Source organism: Galeopterus variegatus, unplaced genomic scaffold (assembly GCF_000696425.1).
Source record: "Galeopterus variegatus unplaced genomic scaffold, G_variegatus-3.0.2 Scaffold1607, whole genome shotgun sequence".
In the NCBI taxonomy this organism is placed as follows: Eukaryota; Metazoa; Chordata; class Mammalia; order Dermoptera; family Cynocephalidae; genus Galeopterus; species Galeopterus variegatus.
The window spans coordinates 266962-288624 of NW_007727718.1; the positions used below are offsets into that span (position 1 = coordinate 266962).

Genomic DNA, 21663 nt, shown 5'->3' on the forward strand with positions numbered 1-21663 from the left:
GAATTGGGAAGAGATGCACAGTAGCATAACCTTATATAGTATTTCCACCACATAAATGCAATAGACATAAATAGCTGCAAGAGCATCAGTAATAATAAAATGTAGTAAAATAATTAGGAGGTGATTAATTTGGGGTACTTATTACCTTTGTCTTTAACATAATTTATTCAATTGTATTTATTTGCAGACAGTCCTCAACTAATGATGGTTCAACTTAACGATTTTTCAAATTTATGATGGGTTTATTGGGGTATTAAATGCACTTTTTTACTTACACTTTTTACTTACAGTAGCTTTATCAAGATGCAACCTCATTCTAAGTTGAGTAATGGCTGTGTTTAACAACCAGCTTGTGAAATTTCTGAAAATTTAGCAATTGGCTTTCACATGCTGGTGTAAGGCAGCTCCAGCACTCCACTGTAAGAGCAAACATACTTAACATCCACAACCACTTGGCCAATGAGTTTTTCCCTCACATTTTACCATGTATTTTAAATGCACTTCATAACTTTGCTCTAAAATTTTATATTTGATTCTCAAATTGTTCTGTTGAGCAGAAAGAAAAGGTGATTTAGGAAATTAGCTTCTTATAAAACTATAAAATAATTTTATGTATTTAGAATAGTGAAAATTTTATAAAATAATCTCTTCTGAATTATTTTTCTGGCTGACTAAAAACCTGGTTTCTGGGATTCTATCACCATTATCTAACATTTCTTTCAGGGAAAACTCATCCTTTGGGGGAAAAATATTAGATATGCTATGGCATAATTCTAGTCTAAATGGTGGTAATTGGTCAATTGCTACAACAAGAAAAACTCAGAAAATGGTTACAGTGCATTTTATTTTTAAGTTATCCTGAAACCAAAGAGGTTAAACACTGAACCAGAAACAAGTAAAATAAATCCTACATGTAAACACCACCTGTTAATTATTTCCTTCTGGATATAAATCCAGCCCTGTTACTTCCCAGTTATGTGGAATACAACCTTCAGAACTTACTGAATCCCTCTGAGCCTGTCTATATTTGCAAAATAGAGGCAATCACAACTAATTTTTTGCTGCTTGGTAAGCATGACATAAGAGCATGTATGTAAAGTGCATTACTCAATGTCTGGCATAAATAATCAGCTCTCAGTAAGTATTTCCCAACCATCCCATGCCAATCTCAAAATTTTCCAGGATGATATGGGATTCAGTAGTTTATGGCAGTGATCCCTGAATGGGAATCAGGAGTTACAATGCAGAACAGAATGCAGAACACTGTCCTACCTTTTCTCTTGGCAGAAAGCTCACCTGAGATTTGCAAATCTGGTGGGCTCCCAGGGGACCTTTTATGCAAGACCATTTCTCTACTTTCTCCATCGTTGCTCTTCTTAAACCAGTGGTTCTCAAATTTTAGGGTGCATCAGAATCACCCAATGGGCTTGTTAAGACAATAGATCTGAAGAAGGGTCTGAGAGAACTTGCATTTCTAACCAGTGTCCAGATCCCAGAGCCTAGCATTGAGGACCACTGCCCAATCTCTTCAGCTCACATCTGAGCAGTCCAAGACAGTGTTTACCTGTGAGTCAAAGCAGCTCCTGTACTGGTTCAAAGGGCATCGTGTATAATCCTGCCAGAAGAATGGAAAAAAATGTACTCGGTTTAAGATACTGTAAATAAACCAAACCAAAAGTTTACAAGCATCTAAATGGCAATTTATTAGTCTTAGTCCTTTTCTTCAAATTAATATTTTCACTAAAACTTTTTCAAGATAACAGCAATAGTAGTAAGGCAGTCTTATACTATGGTTGAAAAGTATGGAGCACACCAACTTAAAATAAAATAGAAAGTAGGAATTCAAATACTAATCTTCACAACCAGTTCAAATTTTGTTGCTTTCTTCCCTGTCTCAGTCTTCTTAATAGTCCTCTTCCCCTAAAACCCACAGTGTTTCAAGTCCTTTCCCCCAATTTATCATTACATATAAAAATAATAAAGCATCATGCATTGTTAAATAGACTTTCTCTTTAAAACTGTTTTATGTCCCTTCTTCCCCTAAAACCCACAGTGTTTCAAGTCCTTTCCCCCAATTTATCATTACATATAAAAAAAATAAAGCATCATGCATTGTTAAATAGACTTTCTCTTTAAAACTGTTTTATGTCCCTTTTTTCATGTCTGATATTAGGAATCTGTGTCCTTTAGGTTCCCAGAAAAAATGAGTGGAAGGTACAGAGATTTCCCATATTCCTCCTGCTGCCATAAATGCATAGCCTCTGCCATTATCAACATCCCCCACCAGAGTGGTACATTCGTTTCAACTGATAAATCTACACTGATACATCATTATCACCCAAAGTCCATATTTTGCATTAGGGTTCACTCTTGTTGCACATTCTTGGTGTTGTACATTTGAACTGCATAATGACAAGTATCCACCATTATCACATCAGAGTATTTTCACTGCTCTAAAAATCCTCTGTGCTCTGCCTATTCACCCTGTCTCCCCCCAAAAACTGGCAACCAATGGCCTTTTTCCTGTCTCCATAGGGTTGCCTCTTCCAGAATGCCATACAGTTGGAATCATACCGTATGTAGCCTTTTCAGATTGGATTCTTTCTCTTAATAATATGCATTTATGTTTCCTCCATGTCTTTTCATAGCTTGATAGATCACTTCTTTTTAGCACTGAATAATATTGTATTGTATAGATACTCATATACCACAGTTTATTTATCCATTCACCTACTGAAGGACATCTTGGTTACTTCCAAATTTTGGTAATTATGAATAAAGCTGCTGTAAACATCTATGTGCAGGTTTCTTTTTTTTTTTTTTGTCTTTTGTCTTTTTCCATGTCCGGCAACGGATCGCAACCCTCAGTGTTGCCCCCGTACCAGACCGGGGACCGGCAACGGGATTGCAACCCTCGGCGTTGCCCCCGCGCCTCGCTCAGCCAGTGAGCGGGAACCAGTCTGTATGTGGGATCCGAACCCTCGGGCGGGAGCGCCGCCATGCTTCCCAAGCGGTGCACTTATCCAGTGCGCCACCGGGCCGGCCCTATGTGCAGGTTCCTATGTTGCCATAATTTTTCAACTCTTTTGAGTAAATACCAAGCAGTGCAATTGCTGGATGGTATGGTAAGAGTATACTCTTATTTAGTTTTATAAGAAACTGCCAAACTGTCATCGAAAGTGACTATAGTATTTTGCATTCCTACCAGCAACGAATGAGATTCCTGTTGCCTCACATCCTCACCCACATTTGGTGTCAGAGGTTTAGATTTTAGCCATTCTAATAGATGTGTGGTGGTATCTCTTTGTTGTTTTAATTTGCAAGTACCTAATGACAGATGTTGAGCATCTTCTCATGTGCTTTCTTGCCATTTGTAAATCTTTGTTGAGGTGTCTGTTCAGATCTTTTGCTCATTTTTAATTAGGTTGTTTGTTATCTTATTGAATTTTAAGAGTTCTTTATGTATTTTGGATAAAAGTACTTTATCTGGTATGTCTTTTGCAAATATTCTCCCAGTCAGTGGTTTGTCATTTCATTCTCCTGACATTGTCTTTCACAGAAGTTTTTAATTTTAGTGAAGTCCAGCTTATCATTCTTTCACAGATCTTCCTTTTGCTGTTGCATCTACAAAGTCATTGCCAAATCCAAGGTCATCTAAATTTTCTCCTATGTTATCTTCCAGGAGTTTTATAGTTTTGTGCTTTACATTTAGGTCTGTAATCCATTTTGAGCTAATTTTTGTGAAGAATGCAAGTTTGATGTCTAGATTCATTTTTTAATTTTAATTTTAATTTTTTACATGAGGATGCCCAGTTATTCCAGAACCATTTGTCAAAAAGACTGTCTTTTCTCCATTGTATTGCCTCCATTCTTTTGTCAAAGAGCAGTTGGCTCTAATTATGTGGAACTACTTCTGGGCTCTCTATTCTGTTCCACTGATTTATTTATCTTTTCTGTTGCCAATATCATAGTTTCAATTACTATAGTTTTATAGTATGTCTTGAAGTGAATAGGTAAGTCCTCCAACTTTGTTCTTCTTCAATATTGTCTTGGCTCTTCTAAGTCATTTGCTTCTCCACATATACTTTAGAACAGTTAGCCAATATCTGCAAAATAACTTGATGTGATTTTGATTGGGATTGCATTGAATCTATAGACTGCATTGGGAAAAAACCAACATCTTCACAATATCGAGTCTTCCTATTCATGAACATGGGCTATTTCTCAGTATATTTATTTATTTGACTTTTTTCATCAGAATTTTGTGGTTTTTCTCATACCCATTTTATACATATTCTGTTAGATTTAGACATAAGTATTTCATCTTTGGAGGTGCTAATGTAAATGGTATGTGTTTTTAACTTCAAATTCTACCTGTTCATTGCTGATGTGTAGAAAAGTGATTGACCTTTACATATTATCCTGTATCCTGCAACCCTGCTAGAATTGACTATTAGTTCTGGGAATTTTTTTTTCAATTCTTTTGGATTTTCTGTACAGACAATCATGTCATCTGCAAACAAGGACAATTTTATTTCTACCTTACCAATCTGTATATCTTTTATTTCCTTTTCTTGTCTTATTGCATTAGCTAGAACTTTCAATCTGTTGTTGAAAAGCATTGATAAGAGGGGACCATCCTTGCCTCGTTCCTGACTTTAGTGGGAAGACATCAAGTGTCTCACCACTATATGATGTTAGCTGTAGGTTTTTTGTAAATATTCCTTATCAAGTTGAGGAAGTTCCCTCCATTCCTAGTTTACCAACAGTTTTTACCATAAATTACTGTTGGATTTTGTCAAATGCTTTTTCTGCATCTATTGATGTGATCATGTGATTTTTCTTCTTTAGCCTGTTTATGTGATGAATTACATGAATTGATTTTCAAATATTGAACCAGATTTGCAGACCTGAGATAAATCCCACTTGGTTGTGGGGTATAATTCTTTTTATACATTGTTGAATTTGATTTGCTAATAAATGGATGAGGATTTTTGCATCTATGTTCATGAGAGATATTAGTCTGTAGTTTTTTTATAATGTCTTTATCTGGTTTAAGTATTAGGGTAATGCTGTCCTCATAGAACGAGTTGGAAAGTATTCTCTCTGCTTCTATCTTGTGAAAAAGATTGAAAAGAATTGGTGTAATTTCTTCATTAAATGTTTGGTAGAATTCACCATTGAACCCATATGGACCTGGTGCTTTCTGATTTAGAAGGTTATTAATTATTGAGTCAATTTTGTTAATAGATGTAGGCCTGTTGATATTGTCTATTTCCTCTTGTGTGAGTTATGGCAGATCATATCTTTCAAGGAATTGGTCCATTTTGCTAGGTCATAAAATTTGTCTAATTCACTAGGTTAGCAAATTTGTGGGCATAGAGTTGTTCATAGTATTCCTTTATTATCATTTTAATGTTCATGGTATTTGTAGTGATATCCTCTCTTTCATGTCTGATATTAGTAATTTGTGTCCTCTCTTTTTACCTTAGCCTCGCCAAAGGCTTATTGATTTGATAATTGATCTTTTCAAAGAAAAAGCTTATAGTTTCATTGATTTTCTCTGTTGATTTCCTATTTTCAATTTTATTGATTTCTTCTCTAATTTTTATTATTTCATTTCTTCCACTTACTTTGCATTTAATTTGCTCTTATTTTCCTAGTTTCCTAAGGTGGAAGATTAGGTGACTGGTTTTAGATCTTTTTTTCATTTCTTTTTTCCATGTGTTATTTAAAAGTATGTTGTTTTAATCTCTGAGTATTCTGAGATTTTCCTGCTATTTTTCTGTTATTGATTTTTACTTTAACTCCATTTAATTTCATTTCGGCCTGAGAACAGACATTGTAAGATTTCTATTCTTTTATATATGTGAAGGTGTGTTTTATAGCCTAGAATGTGGTCTGTCCTCGTGGATGCTTTATGTGAGCTTGAAAAAAAAATGTGTATTTTGCTGTTATTGGATGAAGTATCTTGTAGATGTTTATTATATCCAGTTGATTGACAGTGTTTTTGAGTTTAACTATGTCCTTACTGATTTTCTGCCTGCTGCATCTGTTCATTTCTGATAAAGGTCTGTTGAAGTCTTCAGCTATAACAGTGAATTCATCTATTTCTCCTTGCAGTTCTGTCAGTGTTTTTCTCACTTATTTTGATGCTCTGTGTTAGGTGCATACATGTTAAGGATTATTATATCTTATTGAAAATCTAAACCTTTCATCATATGTAATGCCCCTCTTATCCCTGATAACTTTCTTTGGTCTAAAGCCTGTTCTGTCTGAAATTAATGTAGCTATTCCTGCTTTCTTTTGATTAGTATTAGCATGGTATATTTTTCTCCATCCATTTATTTTTAATCTATATATATTTTTATACTTAAAGTGGATTTCTTGTAGACCTGTAGTTGGGTCTTATTTCTTGATCCACTCTAGCAATCTCTGTCTTTTAATTGATGTATTTAGATTGTTGGTCTTCAAATTGTTGATATAGTTTGATTAATATCTACCATATTTGTTACTGTTTTCTATTTTTTGCCCTTGTTTGTTCCTATTTTTGTCTTTCACTCTTTTTCTACCTTTTGTGGTTTTGAGCATTTTATATAATTCCATTTTTTCTCCTTTATTAGCATATCAGTTATACTTCTTTTTAGATTTTTAAAATTTTTTTAGTGGTTGCCTTAGAATTTACAATATACATTTATAACTAATTCAAGTCTACTTTTAAACAATACTATACCACTTCACAGGTAGTGTGATTGCCATATAATAACAAAATAATCCTCATTTCTCCCTCTAGTCCCTTGTAACAGTATTGTCATTCTTTCATTTATATATAAGTATAGATACATATATACATACATACACATATATTTATATATAAGAAATAAGAGAAGGTAAAATTAAAACTATTATTTTTCATATTCTTGATTGATCTAACATAATTTTTTCAAGATAATAATAGAAAGAATGTATTCAATTATGTATTTTGCATATATATATATACATATATGTATGGATACATTTATATATGTGTATATCTGAGTCTGGTTCTGATGCTTGCTCTGTCTCTTCAAACTGTGTTTTTCAACCTTTAGCATGTTTTGTCAATTTTTCTTGATAGCCAGACATGATGTACTGAGTAAAAGGAACTGCTATAAATAGGCCTTTCCTTTTTTCGTGTCCGGCAACGGATCGCAACCTCAGTGTTGCGCCCGTACCGGACCGGGACCGGCAACGGGATCGCAACCCTCGGTGCCGCGCCTGCACCTCGCTCAGCCAGTGAGCGGGAACTGGTCTGTATGTGGGATCCGAACCCTCGGTGGGAGCGCCGCCACACTCCCAGCGGCGCACTGTAGCAGTGCGCCACCGGGCCGGCCCCCTATCACTTGTTCTGATAGGATGATCTAACCATACTGCTTTGAGGGCAGCAGCAACAATACCCAGTAGAGGTTGTGTCCAGAGAAGTCATGTTATTAGTTTCTTATTGGTGCAGTCACAAATGGCTACAAACACAGTAGCTTAAAACAACGCAAATTTATTATCTTACAGTTCTGGAAGTCAGAAATCTGAAAGGGCCTCACTGGGCTAGAATCCAGGTATTAGTAGGGCAGTGTTCCTTCTGGAGGCTCTAGGGAAGAATCTACTTCCTTTCCTTTTCCAGTTTTCAGAGGCCACCTGTATTCCTTGGATCCAGCCACTTCCATCTTCAAAGCCATTAATGGCCAGTTGAGTCTTTCTCACCATGCTAACATTTATAAAGCAAATGTATTTCACAGGGCCTATTTTCCAAAGCCTTGTAGTCTCAGGTTTAGCCTAACCTTTTGGAATTACATATAGAAATGTTAACCTTGCAAAAGACAGGAAACTTTCCTCAGGCTACAGTATTTGTAACATAGCAAAGTTGCTGGCTCAAGGACAGGCAAGTTACTTAATTGATATGTAAAATACTGGGGAAATTGCTGTAGTGAAAAACAGTGTTTGCTAAGATCAAGCTTTTGTTGGTGGATCAACTCAACCTTTTGCAAATTGCATTATGGAATGTCATGTTGCTTGTTTCACTGATGTTTATCAGCCTCTATTGTTAAACTATACTTAGCCATAACCCCCAACTATGTTCTTTTCCTGTAACTTCCTGGTCTGGAGAATAAATGCGGGGAGAGAACCCCAGTTCGTGGTTAATTTCCCAAGGAAGGAATGCCTCTCTCTTGAGGGTTCTGGGAGATTAACCTCCTCAGGGTCTCTCACTGCTTGGAAGAAATGGGCTTTGAGTAATCCTTTGCATCTCCATCACCCAGGGGAGAGAGGTGACAAATCCCTGTGAGGACAAAGAGACTGCAACATACAAACACAGTGGCTTAAAACAACACAAATTTATTATCTTATAGTTCTGGAAGTGAGAAGTCTGAAAGGGCCTCACTGGGCTAAAATCCAGGTGTTAGTAGGACATTGTTCCTTCTGGAGGCTCTGGGAAAGAATCTACTTTCTTTCCTTTTCCAGTTTTCAGAGGCCACCTGTATTCCTTGGATCCAGCCACTTCCATCTTCAAAGCCATTAATGGCCAGCTGAGTCTTTCTCACCATACCATCTCTCTGGTTTTGACTCTTCTGCCTCACTCTTCCCCATGTAAGAAACCTTCTGATTACATTGGGCTTATTCAGATAATCCAGGATAATCTCTTTATGTTCAAATCAGCTGATTAGCAGGTTTAATTCCAACTGTAACCATAATCCCCCTTGCCATATAACATAATATATTCACAGGTTCCAGGGATTCTGTTGGACATCTTTGTGGATCATTATTCTGCCTACCACATATGCCTATTATGTTAGTCCATTTCTGTTGCTTGTAACAGAATACCTGGAAATGAGTAATTTGTAAGAAAACAAAATTTATTGCTGACAAGTCTGAGGGTCTGAGAAGTCCAAGGAACACATATGGTGAGAGTCTTCTTTAGTGGTGACTTTATGGCAATGCAGGGGTCTCACATGGCAGAAAATGGTGGAGCAGAGAGAGAGAGAGACTCTCATGTGCTCTCCTTTTAAAGCCCTTGGAACCATGCACATGACCACTATTTTTAATCCATTCACTAATCATGGTCCTCAGAATCTAATCACCTCTTCAAGACCCCACCTTTCAATTACCATAATAGAATATCCCACCCTCAGCAGTTATGGTGGGGATTAAGTTTCAATGACCGAAAACTTGGGGGACACAACTCAATCCATATTACCTATTGTAATTTGATAACAGAGTCTTGAACCACCTACTCCTTTCCTGTTGCTGCACATAAACCAGTAGATTGCAGATGGGTCTTTCCGTTTACTTCTAGAAATGGAAAGGACACACTCAATGCATGCTCCCATTTGGCCCATATTTATTCCCTGTCTACTGAGCTGACAGGAGTCATGAATAGTACCTTTTTCTGTTCTTAGAGAATGTGACTATTACTATAGAGCTTTTGAACTTAAAAGAAGAATGGTTTCACCCAGATTACTGGCTAGTCCTTTCTCCTCCTCCTCATTCTCAAGGGGACTCCTTTGGTCAACCAATTGGCATTATGTGCACATTTATAGACAGTGCACTGTATTGACTAAAATAAAATTTGGAGCTAGGCTGCCTATCTCATCTACTCAATTTACTGGCTATGTGACACTCGGCCAGAGTCTTACTCGCTCTGTGTAATTTGGTCATCTCTTAAAAGTAATACATAATAGGACCTACCTCATCTAGTTGGGGTGAGAATTACATAATATGATGTATACAAAGCATTTAGAACAGTGCCTGGCATATAGTAGATACTTTTTAAAAAAAATGTTAGCTAATGTTATTATTTTGTAGTTCCAAACACCAAAATAATATTTGATGGCTTATTGGTTGAGTTCTTTTTCCTAGGAAGCTGTTATTTCCATGCCTAACATTCTCCTGGGATCTTGAGACACTCAATATTTCTACTTGTCTCGGTCCTAAATATTTGACGTTGGGGCTTCTCTAGTTGTCCTTGTCCCATTTGATAACCTGGTCATGTTACTAGCTCCCAAGACTTCCCCAACACCTCTCTGTATACTGCTGAGATAGATTAGATTATCATTCAGAAATATTCCCACCCCCTTACTCCCGCCAGAACCCAACAGGCATCTTTTCCCAAAGAGAAGCAGGTGCTGCTCTAGAGTGGAGCAAATTCTAGGATTTGTTAAAGAGGCCAAGCTAGAGAAGAACAACCAAGAGGGATGGTGCTATGGGCCAAATGTATCCCCCAAAAGTTCATGTACTGGAAACTTAATCTCCATTGTAACAGTAATTCTAGGATTTGTTAAAGAGGCCAAGCTAGAGAAGAACAGCCAAGAGGGATGGTGCTATGGGCCAAATGTATCCCCCAAAAGTTCATGTACTGGAAACTTAATCTCCATTGTAACAGTGTTAAGGGGTGGGAAATCCACCTATGGTGTTTGAAAGGTGGGGCCTTTAAGAGGTGATTAGATTGTGAGGATTGTGCTCTTGTTAATAGATTGATCCATTCATGGAGTAATGGGCGTGGTTCTGATGACTTTAAAAGGAGAGCAAATGAGGAGGTTAGCTCTCTTGCTCAGCCCGTTCTTACCATGTGATACCCTGGTCATCCCAGGATTCTGTGGAGAGCTCCCACCCTGAAGAAGGCCTTCACCAGATGTGTTCCCTGAACCTTGGACTTCCCAGCCTCCAAAGTGTAAGAAATAAATGTCTTTTCTATATAAATTACCCAGTTTCAGGTATTGTATTATAAGCAACAGAAGTGGACTAATACAGATGGGAACAAACTGACAAAGAAATGGCCCAGGAGAGTGGCTTACAGTAATTCTGCAGTCTCTCCTCAAAAACATTACTACTAAAAAATTTTAAATTATTAAACATTTTTTAAAAATAAATGATATTATAATAAAGACTACCTGTGTACCCACCACCCAACTTCATCAAACCTTAAACATTATGCTGTATTCATTTGGAATGTTTTTCAAGATATTTTAAAAGATATGCCGATGTAATTGCTGTTCCTTATGTGCCCTTTCTGATCCATTTCCCTTCCTCATTCTCCAGGGATAATGTAACAATAAACTCAGTGTTATTATTCTTATGCATGTTGTTTTACTTATTTCAAAATATTTATATATCCATACATACTATATAATATTGTTTAGCAGGTATGTACACTTTAAATAAATGGTATCATGACGTGGGGGCTGGCTAGTTAGCTCACTTGGTTAGAGCATGGTGCTGATAATACCAACGTCAAGGGTTTGGATCCTTGTACTGGCCAGCCACCAAAAAAAAAAAAAAAAGGTATCATGAGGTATATTCTACCACTTGCCCTTCCTGTTCAACTCTAGCTACTCTTGTTTATTAATTTTAACTGCTGTGTAATATTCCAGTTTATGACTATACCATGGCTTACTTATCATTCTCCTACTGATGGGCATTGTTTCAATACTTTCCTACTTACTACGAATAATGCTGCAGTGAACATACTTTCTTGTTCACAGGTATGTGAGTTGATGTCATCACCATTTGAAAATAAAAAATACAATAAGGAAAGAAAAAGGAGAAAACGCTTGAATGTTTGGTGTAGGGAGCTATTTGCCTCACAGTCTAGTCACCTCTTAAAGGTCCCACCTTTCAAACACCATAGGTGGATTTCTCACCCCTTAACACTGTTACAATGGAGATTAAGTTTCCAGTACATGAACTTTTGGGGGATACATTTGAGGGATGGACCGTAGCACCATCCCTCTTGGCTGTTCTTCTCTAGCTTGGCCTCTTTAACAAATCCTAGAATTTGCTCCACTCTAGAGCAGCACCTGCTTCTCTTTGGGAAAAGATGCCTGTTGGGTGCTGGCCCCCATCCTTTGCTTTGGCCTGCCATGCAGACTCCCGCACTTTCAGCAGCATATGGAGACCATCAGATCAGGCACTAATGTGAAAAGGTCAAAGGTCTCTGAAGTCCGACTTGGAATAGCCTATACCCACCACAATTGCCCAATTCCACTTCTAATTATCTCTCACTTTTGAACTCTAAATGCCTTTCTACAGAGTCTTCCTGCAGGATTTTAATTTTTTCTTCTCTCTTCCGATTTATTTATTTATTTATTTATTTATTTATTTATTTATTTTTAATGGAACCTGTAGAACTATCTTTTTGGAAGATGGAACAGAATCCCATGCCTGCCTCTCTCAAAAACTCGCAATAATTCCCACGGAGCTGCTGAATTATTCCCAAGTACCTGCAGCACGCCATTCCTGATTCAGCCCTGCGCAGAGGTTGGTTACGGGCTGAGCCCAGGGCTGCGCGCGTCCCAGCAACGCTTTTTACTTATGTCGCCTTTAGTAAATCTTTCTAAGCTTCAGTTTCCTCTCCTGCAAATTCTGATAAAAACAGCACCTCCGGGGGCAGAGGGGCGCGGCTTTCCTTCCCCAGCGCCTCGGGCCGCGATCAGGTGGAGTCGAGCGGGCGGAGAAGGGCCGGGAGGAAGGGGTGCGGTCACGGTCGCCTCGCCGGCGGGAGCGAGCGCGAGTGCCCAGGGCCCGGGACGCGCACCTTCGTCCGCGGTTCTCCCGCACAGCGGCGACTGCGATCGCGCTGCAGGGTAAGTTCGGCCTCCCCGCGTGGCGCCGCGAGTGTCGCCTTCCGTCCCCTCCTTCCCGACGCGGACGCGGGCGGAGCGCCTCGCCAGTTCCCCCGACAGCGCAGCTCTGTCCTGGACAGGGCTGGAGGCTGGCTCCGGCGCCGGATTCCAACCCACTGCGCGGGTGCGGGGCTGGAGGAGCCTCAGAGGAGTCGACGTCCTCCATTTCAGAATCGAGGAAACTGAGGCCCAGGGGAGCAAAAGTGCCGTGCCCTGGGACGGTCACCCAGCTGTCTCAGCTTCCCGGACGCTTCACTCTTCATCACAGCTAGTAGCGTAAGGGATCCAGTTAGCCCTCTCTGCCTCCCCCATCCTAAACGTCTTGGGCACAGAAAAAAGCAGAGCGTCGGAATGGTCCTCGGGGTCTCTGGCGGAGGTGGCTCAGAGCTCTGTTCTGAGGTCTTGGAACCCCACCCGTCTCCTGAGCACGTTCTCCTCACTTTGCTTAATTCTTTTAGGAGGTAGAAGAAAGGTTGGGCGTTGGGAGTCCAAGAAGTTTGCTTTGCCTTGGAAAGACTCACCTTTCTCTTTGCAACAGAATGCGATTCACTAGGCATGAATCATTCCGCGGGCATGTGAATCAGCAGGTGGGAGATCTGGATACTTGATTGCAAATGACCATATATAGGAAATTGTGTGGTTTCTTTTGCGGCTGGGAGGTTCTGGGTCGCTGGAGGCCCCTCTGGCTGCTGATAAGAAGTTGCACAGCCGGGGCTAAATTCTTTCCAGGGATTTGTGTTTAAGAGAGACAGCAAGACACTGCCCTCCGGCAAAGCTATATTTACTACTTTTTCCATCAACATCGTTAAAAGTGTAACTAATCAAAATGTTATTCCGTGGAGATATCCCCGTTGGTTTTCATGGAAGCGTAAAATTTGAGACTAACCAGAAAGGGGATTTTAAAATGTAAAGAAAACCAGAATCTTGTTCCCTGAGCCAGTGTGGTTGCGTAGAGAAATCTGTTTAGAAGTAAGGATGGAGGAGGAAGAGGAAATGATTTAGACCCTGTAATCCCTTCCAGGAAGGATGTGTGTAAAATTCTATTGTTCAGGTCATTTGGCCTCCACTGTGTAGTAATTCCTTACTTCCTAAAACTTAAATGATAGATTGGTAATAATTATGAACAACTTACAAATTATACTGGATCAACACATGTTGAGAATTAACTTTGGCCAGGTCCGGGCCAGGCACTTGGGAAAGACAGAAGCCAGAGCATTAAGTGCATACCTTTGAAGTCTGGCTGCCTAAGTTCAGTAGCAGCCCACTCACTAGCTGTGTGACTATGGAATATTATTGTACCTCTCTGTGCCCCAGATTCTTCTTATGCAAAGTGAGCATATCATTAATGATACCTGGATGTGTCTATTTCTGTTGCTTGTAGCAAAATACCTGGAACTTGGTAATTTGAAAGAAAATGAACTTTATTGCTCACAGTTTCGGAGGCTGGGAAGTCCAAAGTTCAAGGAACACATCAGGTGAGGGTCTTCTTTGGTGATGGCTTTACAGCATCATGGGGGTCTCATATGGCAGAAAGTGGCAGAGCAGAAACAGAGACAGAGAGAGACTAACCTCATTCATTCTCTTGTTAATGCCACCAGAACCACTCACATTATCCCAAGAAATCCATTCATGAGCATGCAGTCCTCACAATCTCAATCATCTCTCCAAGGCCCCACCTTTCAACTACCACAATAGGATTTCCCACCCTCTTAACACTGTCACAGTGGGGGCCAAGTTTTGGAGAGATGTTCAGTCCAAGGCATTCCACCCCTGGCCCCCCAAAACTCATGTCCTTTTCACATACAAATACATTCATTTCATCCTCAAAGTCTTAACTTGTTTCATCTCAAAAGCCCAAAGTCTCAAGGTCCCATCAGTGAAATCAAAACGAGTTATCTACTTCCATATACAATGGTGGGACACATAGAGTACATATTCCCATTCAAAAAACGTAGAAATAAGCCAAAAGAAAGGGGTAACAGGTCCCAAACAAGTCCATAATCCAGCAGGGCAGGCATTAAATCTTATAGCTGATGAATCATGTACCTTGACTCCATGTGTGACATCCTCTGCATGCTGATGTGGGGATTGTGTCCCCAAGTCCTCAGGCAGCTCCACTCCTATGGGTTTCCTGGTCTCAGGTGATGCTTCAGCCCTTCCAGGATGGCATTGCATGCCAGTAGCTTTACAGATCTGGGGTCTCCATGGAGGTCCAGCTCTCACGGCTCAGCTAGGCATGGCACTGATGGGGTTTTTCTGCTGCAACTTCAATGCCGCATTTCTGCTCAGCATTGCTCTAGCGAAAGCAGTGTGCGGTGAATCTGTCCCTGAGACAGATGTCTTTCTGGTTCCTCAAGCTTTTCCATACATTCTTTGGAATCGGGGCGGAAGCTCTCAAGCCTTCACAGCTATGGCATTCTGCGAGCCTGCAGACTTAATACTATGTGGATGCAGCCAAGGCTTCCAGCTTGTATTTTCCAAAGCTGTGGGTCCAGTCACATCTGGGGCCAATTTAGCCACAGCTGGAGCAGCCGAAGCAGCTGGGGTGCTTGTGTGGGAAGCAGCATCCTGAGGTGGCCCTGGATGGTGAGTCTGTGGAGGGCACCTTGGACTGATCCCCAAGACCATTGTGTCTCTCTAGACCTCTGGGCCTGCGATGGAAGACACAGCTTCCAAGGTCTCTGATATGCTTTCAAAGTCTTTTTTTGATAATCTCTTTCTTCTGTACTAATCTCCTTAACAAATTGTTGCTGGGCTGCACCATTGTATTTTTCTCCTGAAAATGCTCTCTGTTTCTCTACTACATGGCCAGGCTGCAGATCTTCTAAATCTTTATGCTCTGCTTCCCTTTTAAATTCTGGCTTTATGTCATGCCTTTGCCACCATTACTCAGCATAGGCTGTTACAAGTAGCCATGCAGCTTCCTGAATGTTTTGCTACTTAGAAATTTCTTCCACCACATACCCTGGGTCAGCACTTTGAAGTTCCACATTCCATAAAACTTTTGGGCATGAACAGAATGCAGCCAAATTCCTTACCAGTTCATAACAGGGGTGATATTTGCCCAGTTTCCAAAAAACCCCTTCTTATTTCTGTTTGAGACCTTCCGAGAATGGCCTTTACAGTCCATACTTCTATCAGCATTCTGGTTGCTAACACTTAACCAGTCTCTAAAAAGTTCCACTTTCCCTGGTTTTCTTGTCTTCTAAACTCACACCAGCAGTTAGCCTGCTCTTTCAAATTCTTCCAGACTTTGTCCGTTTATTAGTCTGTTTCTGTTGCTTATAACAAAGTACACGGAACTGGGTGATTTATGAAGAAAATGAAATTTATTCCTTACAGTTTCTGAGGCTGGGAAGTCCAAAGTCCAAGGAAGTGGTAGTGGTGATAGGAGTGACCCAGGATTGGTGGCAACAGTGACCTAGTGGTCTCACATTGCAAGATGGTGGGAGCAGAGAGAGCAGAGAGATAGAGAGAGAGAGAGAGAGAGAACACACACGTCTCACATTGCAAGATGGTGGGAGCAGAGAGAGCAGAGAGATAGAGAGAGAGAGAGAGAGAACACAGAGAGAGAGAGAGAGCAGAGAGATAGAGAGAGAGAGAGAGAGAGAACACACACAGAGAGAGAGAGAGAGACAGACTGTCTTCTTTTAAAGCCCTCAGAGCCATGCCCTTGACCACCATTTTTAATCCATTCACCTCTTCAAGGCCCCACCTTTCAATTACCATAATAGGCTTTCCCACCTTCTTAACAGTCACAATGGGGGCTAAGTTTCTAGTACATAAAACTTAGGGAACACAATTCAAGCTTCAATGAGTTTTGGGGGGACATAATTCAATCCACTATGGTCCATTACCCAGTTCTGAAGCTGCTTCCACATTTTCAAGTATCTGTTATAAAGAACACCCCACTTCTCTGGTACCAATTTTCTGGATTTGTCTGTTTCTGTTGCTTATAACAAAATACCTGGAACTGAATTTGTAAGAAAACAAAATTTATTGCTTACAGTTTCAGAGGCTGGGAAGTCCAAAGTTTAGGGAATACATATGGTGAGGCTTTACAGCAATGCACATGTCTCACATGGCTGAAAATGGTGGAGCAGAGAGAGAGAGAGACTAACCTTCTCAGTTGCTCTCTTTTTATTGCCAGCAGAACCACTCCCATTATTCTAAGAATGGATCAATCTATTCCCAAGGGTGCAGTCCTCACAATCCAATCACCTCTTCAAGGCCCTACCTTTCAACTACCACAATAGGATTTCCCATCCCCTTAACACTGTCACAGTGGGGGTCAAGTTTGGGGGAGACATTCAATCCAAGGCAATACCTGTTGGGGCTCAGAGGCCTCCAGCAACCCAGAACCTCCCAGCGCCAACAGAAACCACACAGTTTTCTGTATATGGTCATTTGCAATCAAGTATCCAGATCTCCCACCTGCTGAGTGAAATGCCAGAGGAATGATTCATGTCTAGTGAATCAGATTCTGTTTCCACACAGTTTTCTGTATATGGTCATTTGCAATCAAGTATCCAGATCTCCCACCTGCTGAGTCAAATGCCAGAGGAATGATTCATGTCTAGTGAATCAGATTCTGTTGCAAAGAAAAAGGTCAAGGCAAAGCAAACTTCTTGGACTCCCAAAATATGATGTTTCAACATGCTGGAATAAGGAAGCAGCCTCAAGTTCTCTCTGATCTTCCCCACTACTCCTCACTTCTGTCTCTCAATCCTCTGTCTCTTTCTACAGCACGGAATGAATCTGTTCCCTTCTGACTAAAGTCCAGACCCACCAAAGAAGAAAAAAAATTAGTAGCTATGGTTCTTTCCCTAAGTTTTCATTAAATTAACTCATATCACAGGAAGAAAGACTGAAGTCTGTCAACACACCTGGACAGGCTTTTGTCACAAACCATTGTCTTCTATTTCAAACCCATACAGTATATTGAACAAAGGATTTACCAGTCATTGTCTGAGCTGTGGCTGCCACAGACTTTGTCCCCAAGCCATTGTATGTTCTCCAAGTGCATTGAGTTAACCTAAAAACCGTTTGCTCGTAAACCCACATCTTTCCTTCCCCTGTGAAGAGAGATATACTCGTGTAACCGTATAACCGTCTGTACTGCCTTGGATTATTGGGCAATCGTTCTGTGATTTCCCTGTGCTATGCACATTAACATAAAAATCGTTATGCTTTTTCTTCTAATTAGTCTGAGTTTTGTCAATTGGTTTTTAGCAAACCCTCAGGGGATAAAGGGGAAGTCTTCCCTTGGCCCCTACGTACCTAACTCACTGGATTATTGTGAGGCTTACGTTAAATCACTCATTCATTCAATAAGTATTTTTTCAGTATTTTTTCCTACTGTGCCCCAGAACAAACATGACAAAGATCCTCAGCCTTGTGGAACTGACCTTCTAGTACTTTCTGTATTACCTGGCATATAGTAAGAACTCAAGACACAGCGATATTACTATACAGATTATCTCATTCAATGATAGCAATTGAGGCCTTCCTCTCCCCTTTTTACAGATGAGGAAACAGAGACTCAAAGAAATTGTGTCTAGCTTTAAGAGGCAAAACCAGAACTACTGATACCGTGTATCCATGGCACAGATAGAGATTTAATGTTAGATTCTGTAACTAGAGAGAGCCAACTGCCCTAGACTACAGAAAGTCAAAGAAAAGCCAGGCTAAATATTTCCAAGGACTAATAGTGTAATTTCCCATTGAACTTTGCTCTGAGGCTATTGTTGAATTTTTAGAATATTTTGTTCCCAGGATGGGTGGGAACAACGTGCATTTCTAAATCAGCTCTGGGGAAATGCCAGCATGTTTGGATAATGTCTACTTATAGAAAGTGTGCCTGGGTTCACAATCAAAGACTGCCCCTATCACTTACTGAGGACTGGACTGCCTCCTCAAAGAGCACAAATGTCTGTTTATAACAGACTGTAGGCTTGGAGCCTTGTAAATTGTACATTGAGGTTTTGCAATCAAGCGCAAGGAGTCAAAGCAAAGCCAGCTAAAATTTGTGTAGGTTTGGTGGGAAGGAGCAATTTCCTGTGTTTGTGCTGTTGTTGTCCCCTGTGATGGTAGTCCGTCCTGGATGAAAGAAGCCAGTAGTCGACATAGTTCTGCTGGATTTAGATAAGTCAAAAATGGATTTTCCAGGAAGCATATTTGTCAGCTCCTTAAGTGCAGAGATGTTTTTCTCTCCTGTCTTGGAGCCCTCACGGGTCTAACACAGTCCCTTGTATATGGTAGGTGCTCAGTAAATGTTTGTTTAGTAAATGTGATTGGGGTACCTGATGTCAGTGATACATCCTCTTCCTGAAAAGTTTTTTCTGTGAATGTTGACTTCTGTTTTCTGAATTAAGATCTGGACTGAGATTATTGTGTTCTGAATCACAAATTTATACCATTCAGTAATTTTTTTCTTTTGATAGGTTAGTGCAACCTCAACTTCAGGCAAAGGTGGGATATCATGGCATCTGTCTGGGTAAGTAAAAATCAAGCCTTCACAGCCCAGTAACTGAGTCAAATAAAAACACAAGAAATCAAAATATCAATAGAATTTTTTTGAAAGTTGACAAGAAGTTCATCTGAAAAAATTAACATGCCACAAAAGCTAGAGGATGTCAAAAAATAATAAAATATAAAAAATGGATTATAAAGCTATGTAGTTAAAATAATTTGTGTTGACACCAAAGCAGAGAGGTCAAAAGTAGACAACAAATTTAGTATATAATTTGGAAATTTATTATATGATGAAGATGATATTTCATATCTAAGAGGAAAAGATAGCTTATTCAATAAATAATGTTCAGAAAACCTCTAGTTGTTTGGGGGAAAAGCAAATCTGTATTCCTTCTCCCTTCTTATATTAAAATAAATTTCAGATGGATAAAACACAGAAATGAAGGAGATGAAATATGGGCGGATTTTAAAAAATAATCTTGGAGTGGGGAAGGCACTTTCAACCATGATGCAAAACCAAAAACCTAAAAGAAAAATATTGATCTATTTAACTACATATAAATTTATAATTATGACAGCAAATAATACTAATAGTAGGGTCAGAAGATAATCCACAGGGGAAAAATATTTGCATTACATCAGACAAAAGACTTCCTTAACATATAAATAACTTAAATAAATCAATAAAAAAAGAACTTGAAAAAAAATTGCAAGGGACATAAATAGGACATGAAAAGAATTATAAATGTTCAGTAAACATATGAAAAGATGCTATACCTCACTGAGAATTTTTTTAAAATGTAAATAACACTATGAGAAATCATTTTCTACATTAGAAATTGGTAAAGGTGAAAAAAATGTAGTAAGACCAATTTTGTATAGAATGTGGGCCAGACAGATACTCTCAAACTCTGTTCATGGGAGAGTAAATTTGGTATACTATTGAATGAAATTTTGGTAATATCTAAGTTTTTTAAATGCATGTGTCTTTTAACCCAATAATTCCATTTCTGGGTATGTATCATATAGAAAGACTTTCATAAGGTTAAAAAAGGACATTCATTTGTGTTAATGAAAATATACAGACAGCATAAATGGCCATTCATAGGGTATGAATTAGTAAATTCCTCATTTGTAACTTATAGCCATTCTTTATGAGATCTTTAAAAAGAATGGAAAAAAACTGGTCAGCTTTATGTGTACTGACATAAGACAATGTCCCAAGATATATTAATCAATGAAAAAACAATCAAGTTACAGAATAGCATATGCAGAGTGATCCTGTTTAAAAGAAAAAAGAAAACAGATATAATAATGACTGTATTACATGCAAACTCTCTAGAAAGATGGAACTTTTACTTTTCAATGTATCACCTTCTGTGGCGCTCCCGCCGAGGGTTCGGATCCCAGGTACAGACCAGGTCCCGCTCACTGGCTGAGCGAGGTGCGGGAGCAACACTGAGGGTTGCGATCCCGTTGCCGGTCCCGGTCCAGTACGGGCGCGACACTGAGGGTTGCGATCCGTTGCCGGACATGAAAAAAGACAAAAAGGGGAAAAAAAAATAATAATAATCAATGTATCACCTTCTGTACTCTTTGATTTTCTTTTTAAACCATGGACATACTTTATATTTTATAAGGGGCAGGGGAAGCTGAAAGAAAAGCGTGAGCAGCCCTCTCCTGGACAGTATGGGGGGAGGTGTGACTTTGCAAGCCTTTGCTTGGCCCTAAATTACTCTCTTACCACTGGCCAGGAAGCTAATCTCCCCTTTTTCTGGCTCTGAAATCCCTGCTGCTTTTATGGACATCTAGGAGAATCAGATGAAAAAAAGCATCTCCAAAATGCTGGTGTTAAGAAAATTACAATCTCCTTCCAGCCCTTGTCCGGTAGTAAATTGACATGGAGTTAGTTGGTCAGACTCTTCAACTGACACCTTCAAAATCATGGTACATTTCTGAAGGGCTGGAATAGAATGAGGAGGGTGTGAGAGAGGGTGTATTCATTTCCTATCGCAGCCATAACAAATTACCACAAATCTAGCATCTTAAAACATCAGTCATCTATTATCTCACGTTATCTATTTGCTAGAAGCCTAGAAATGGGTCTCGTGACACTAAAATCAAGAAGTTGGCAAGGCTGCATTCCTTTCTGGAGACTTTGGGAAGAATCCTCTTCCAAGCTCATATAGGTTGTTGGCAGAATTTGGTGCCTTGCACTTGCAGGACTGAGATCTCCATTTACTTGCTGGCTGCCAGCAGGAGCTGACTTTGGCTTCTAGAGGCTGCTACAGGACCTTGCACATGACCCATACATCTCAGAACCAGCAGTGGTACTTCAAATCCTTTTCATGCTTGGAATGCCTGGCTTTCCTTTCTGGGTCACCTCTCTCCTGCCTTCCTCTTCTTCCTCCAGCTGGAGACAGTTCTCTGCTTTTTTTTTTTTTTTTTCCTTTTTGTCTTTTTTCGTGTCCGGCAACAATGGCAACCCTCAGTGTCGCGCCCGTACCGGACCGGGACCGGCAACGGGATCGCAACCCTC

General features: G+C 39.8%; 1 protein-coding gene across 1 annotated transcript in view; it reads left to right on the top strand.

The window, feature by feature from the left end:
* The first annotated feature begins 12542 nt into the window (after nucleotides 1–12542).
* Nucleotides 12543–21663, top strand: part of ANXA3 (annexin A3) — a 70413-nt gene continuing 61292 nt past the window's right edge. Inside the window, exons 1-2 of the mRNA XM_008577936.1 lie at nucleotides 12543–12611; nucleotides 19094–19146. Of these exons, the coding sequence (XP_008576158.1) occupies nucleotides 19132–19146 (15 nt within the window). The 5' untranslated portion in view covers nucleotides 12543–12611; nucleotides 19094–19131. The remainder of the gene's footprint in view (nucleotides 12612–19093; nucleotides 19147–21663) is intronic.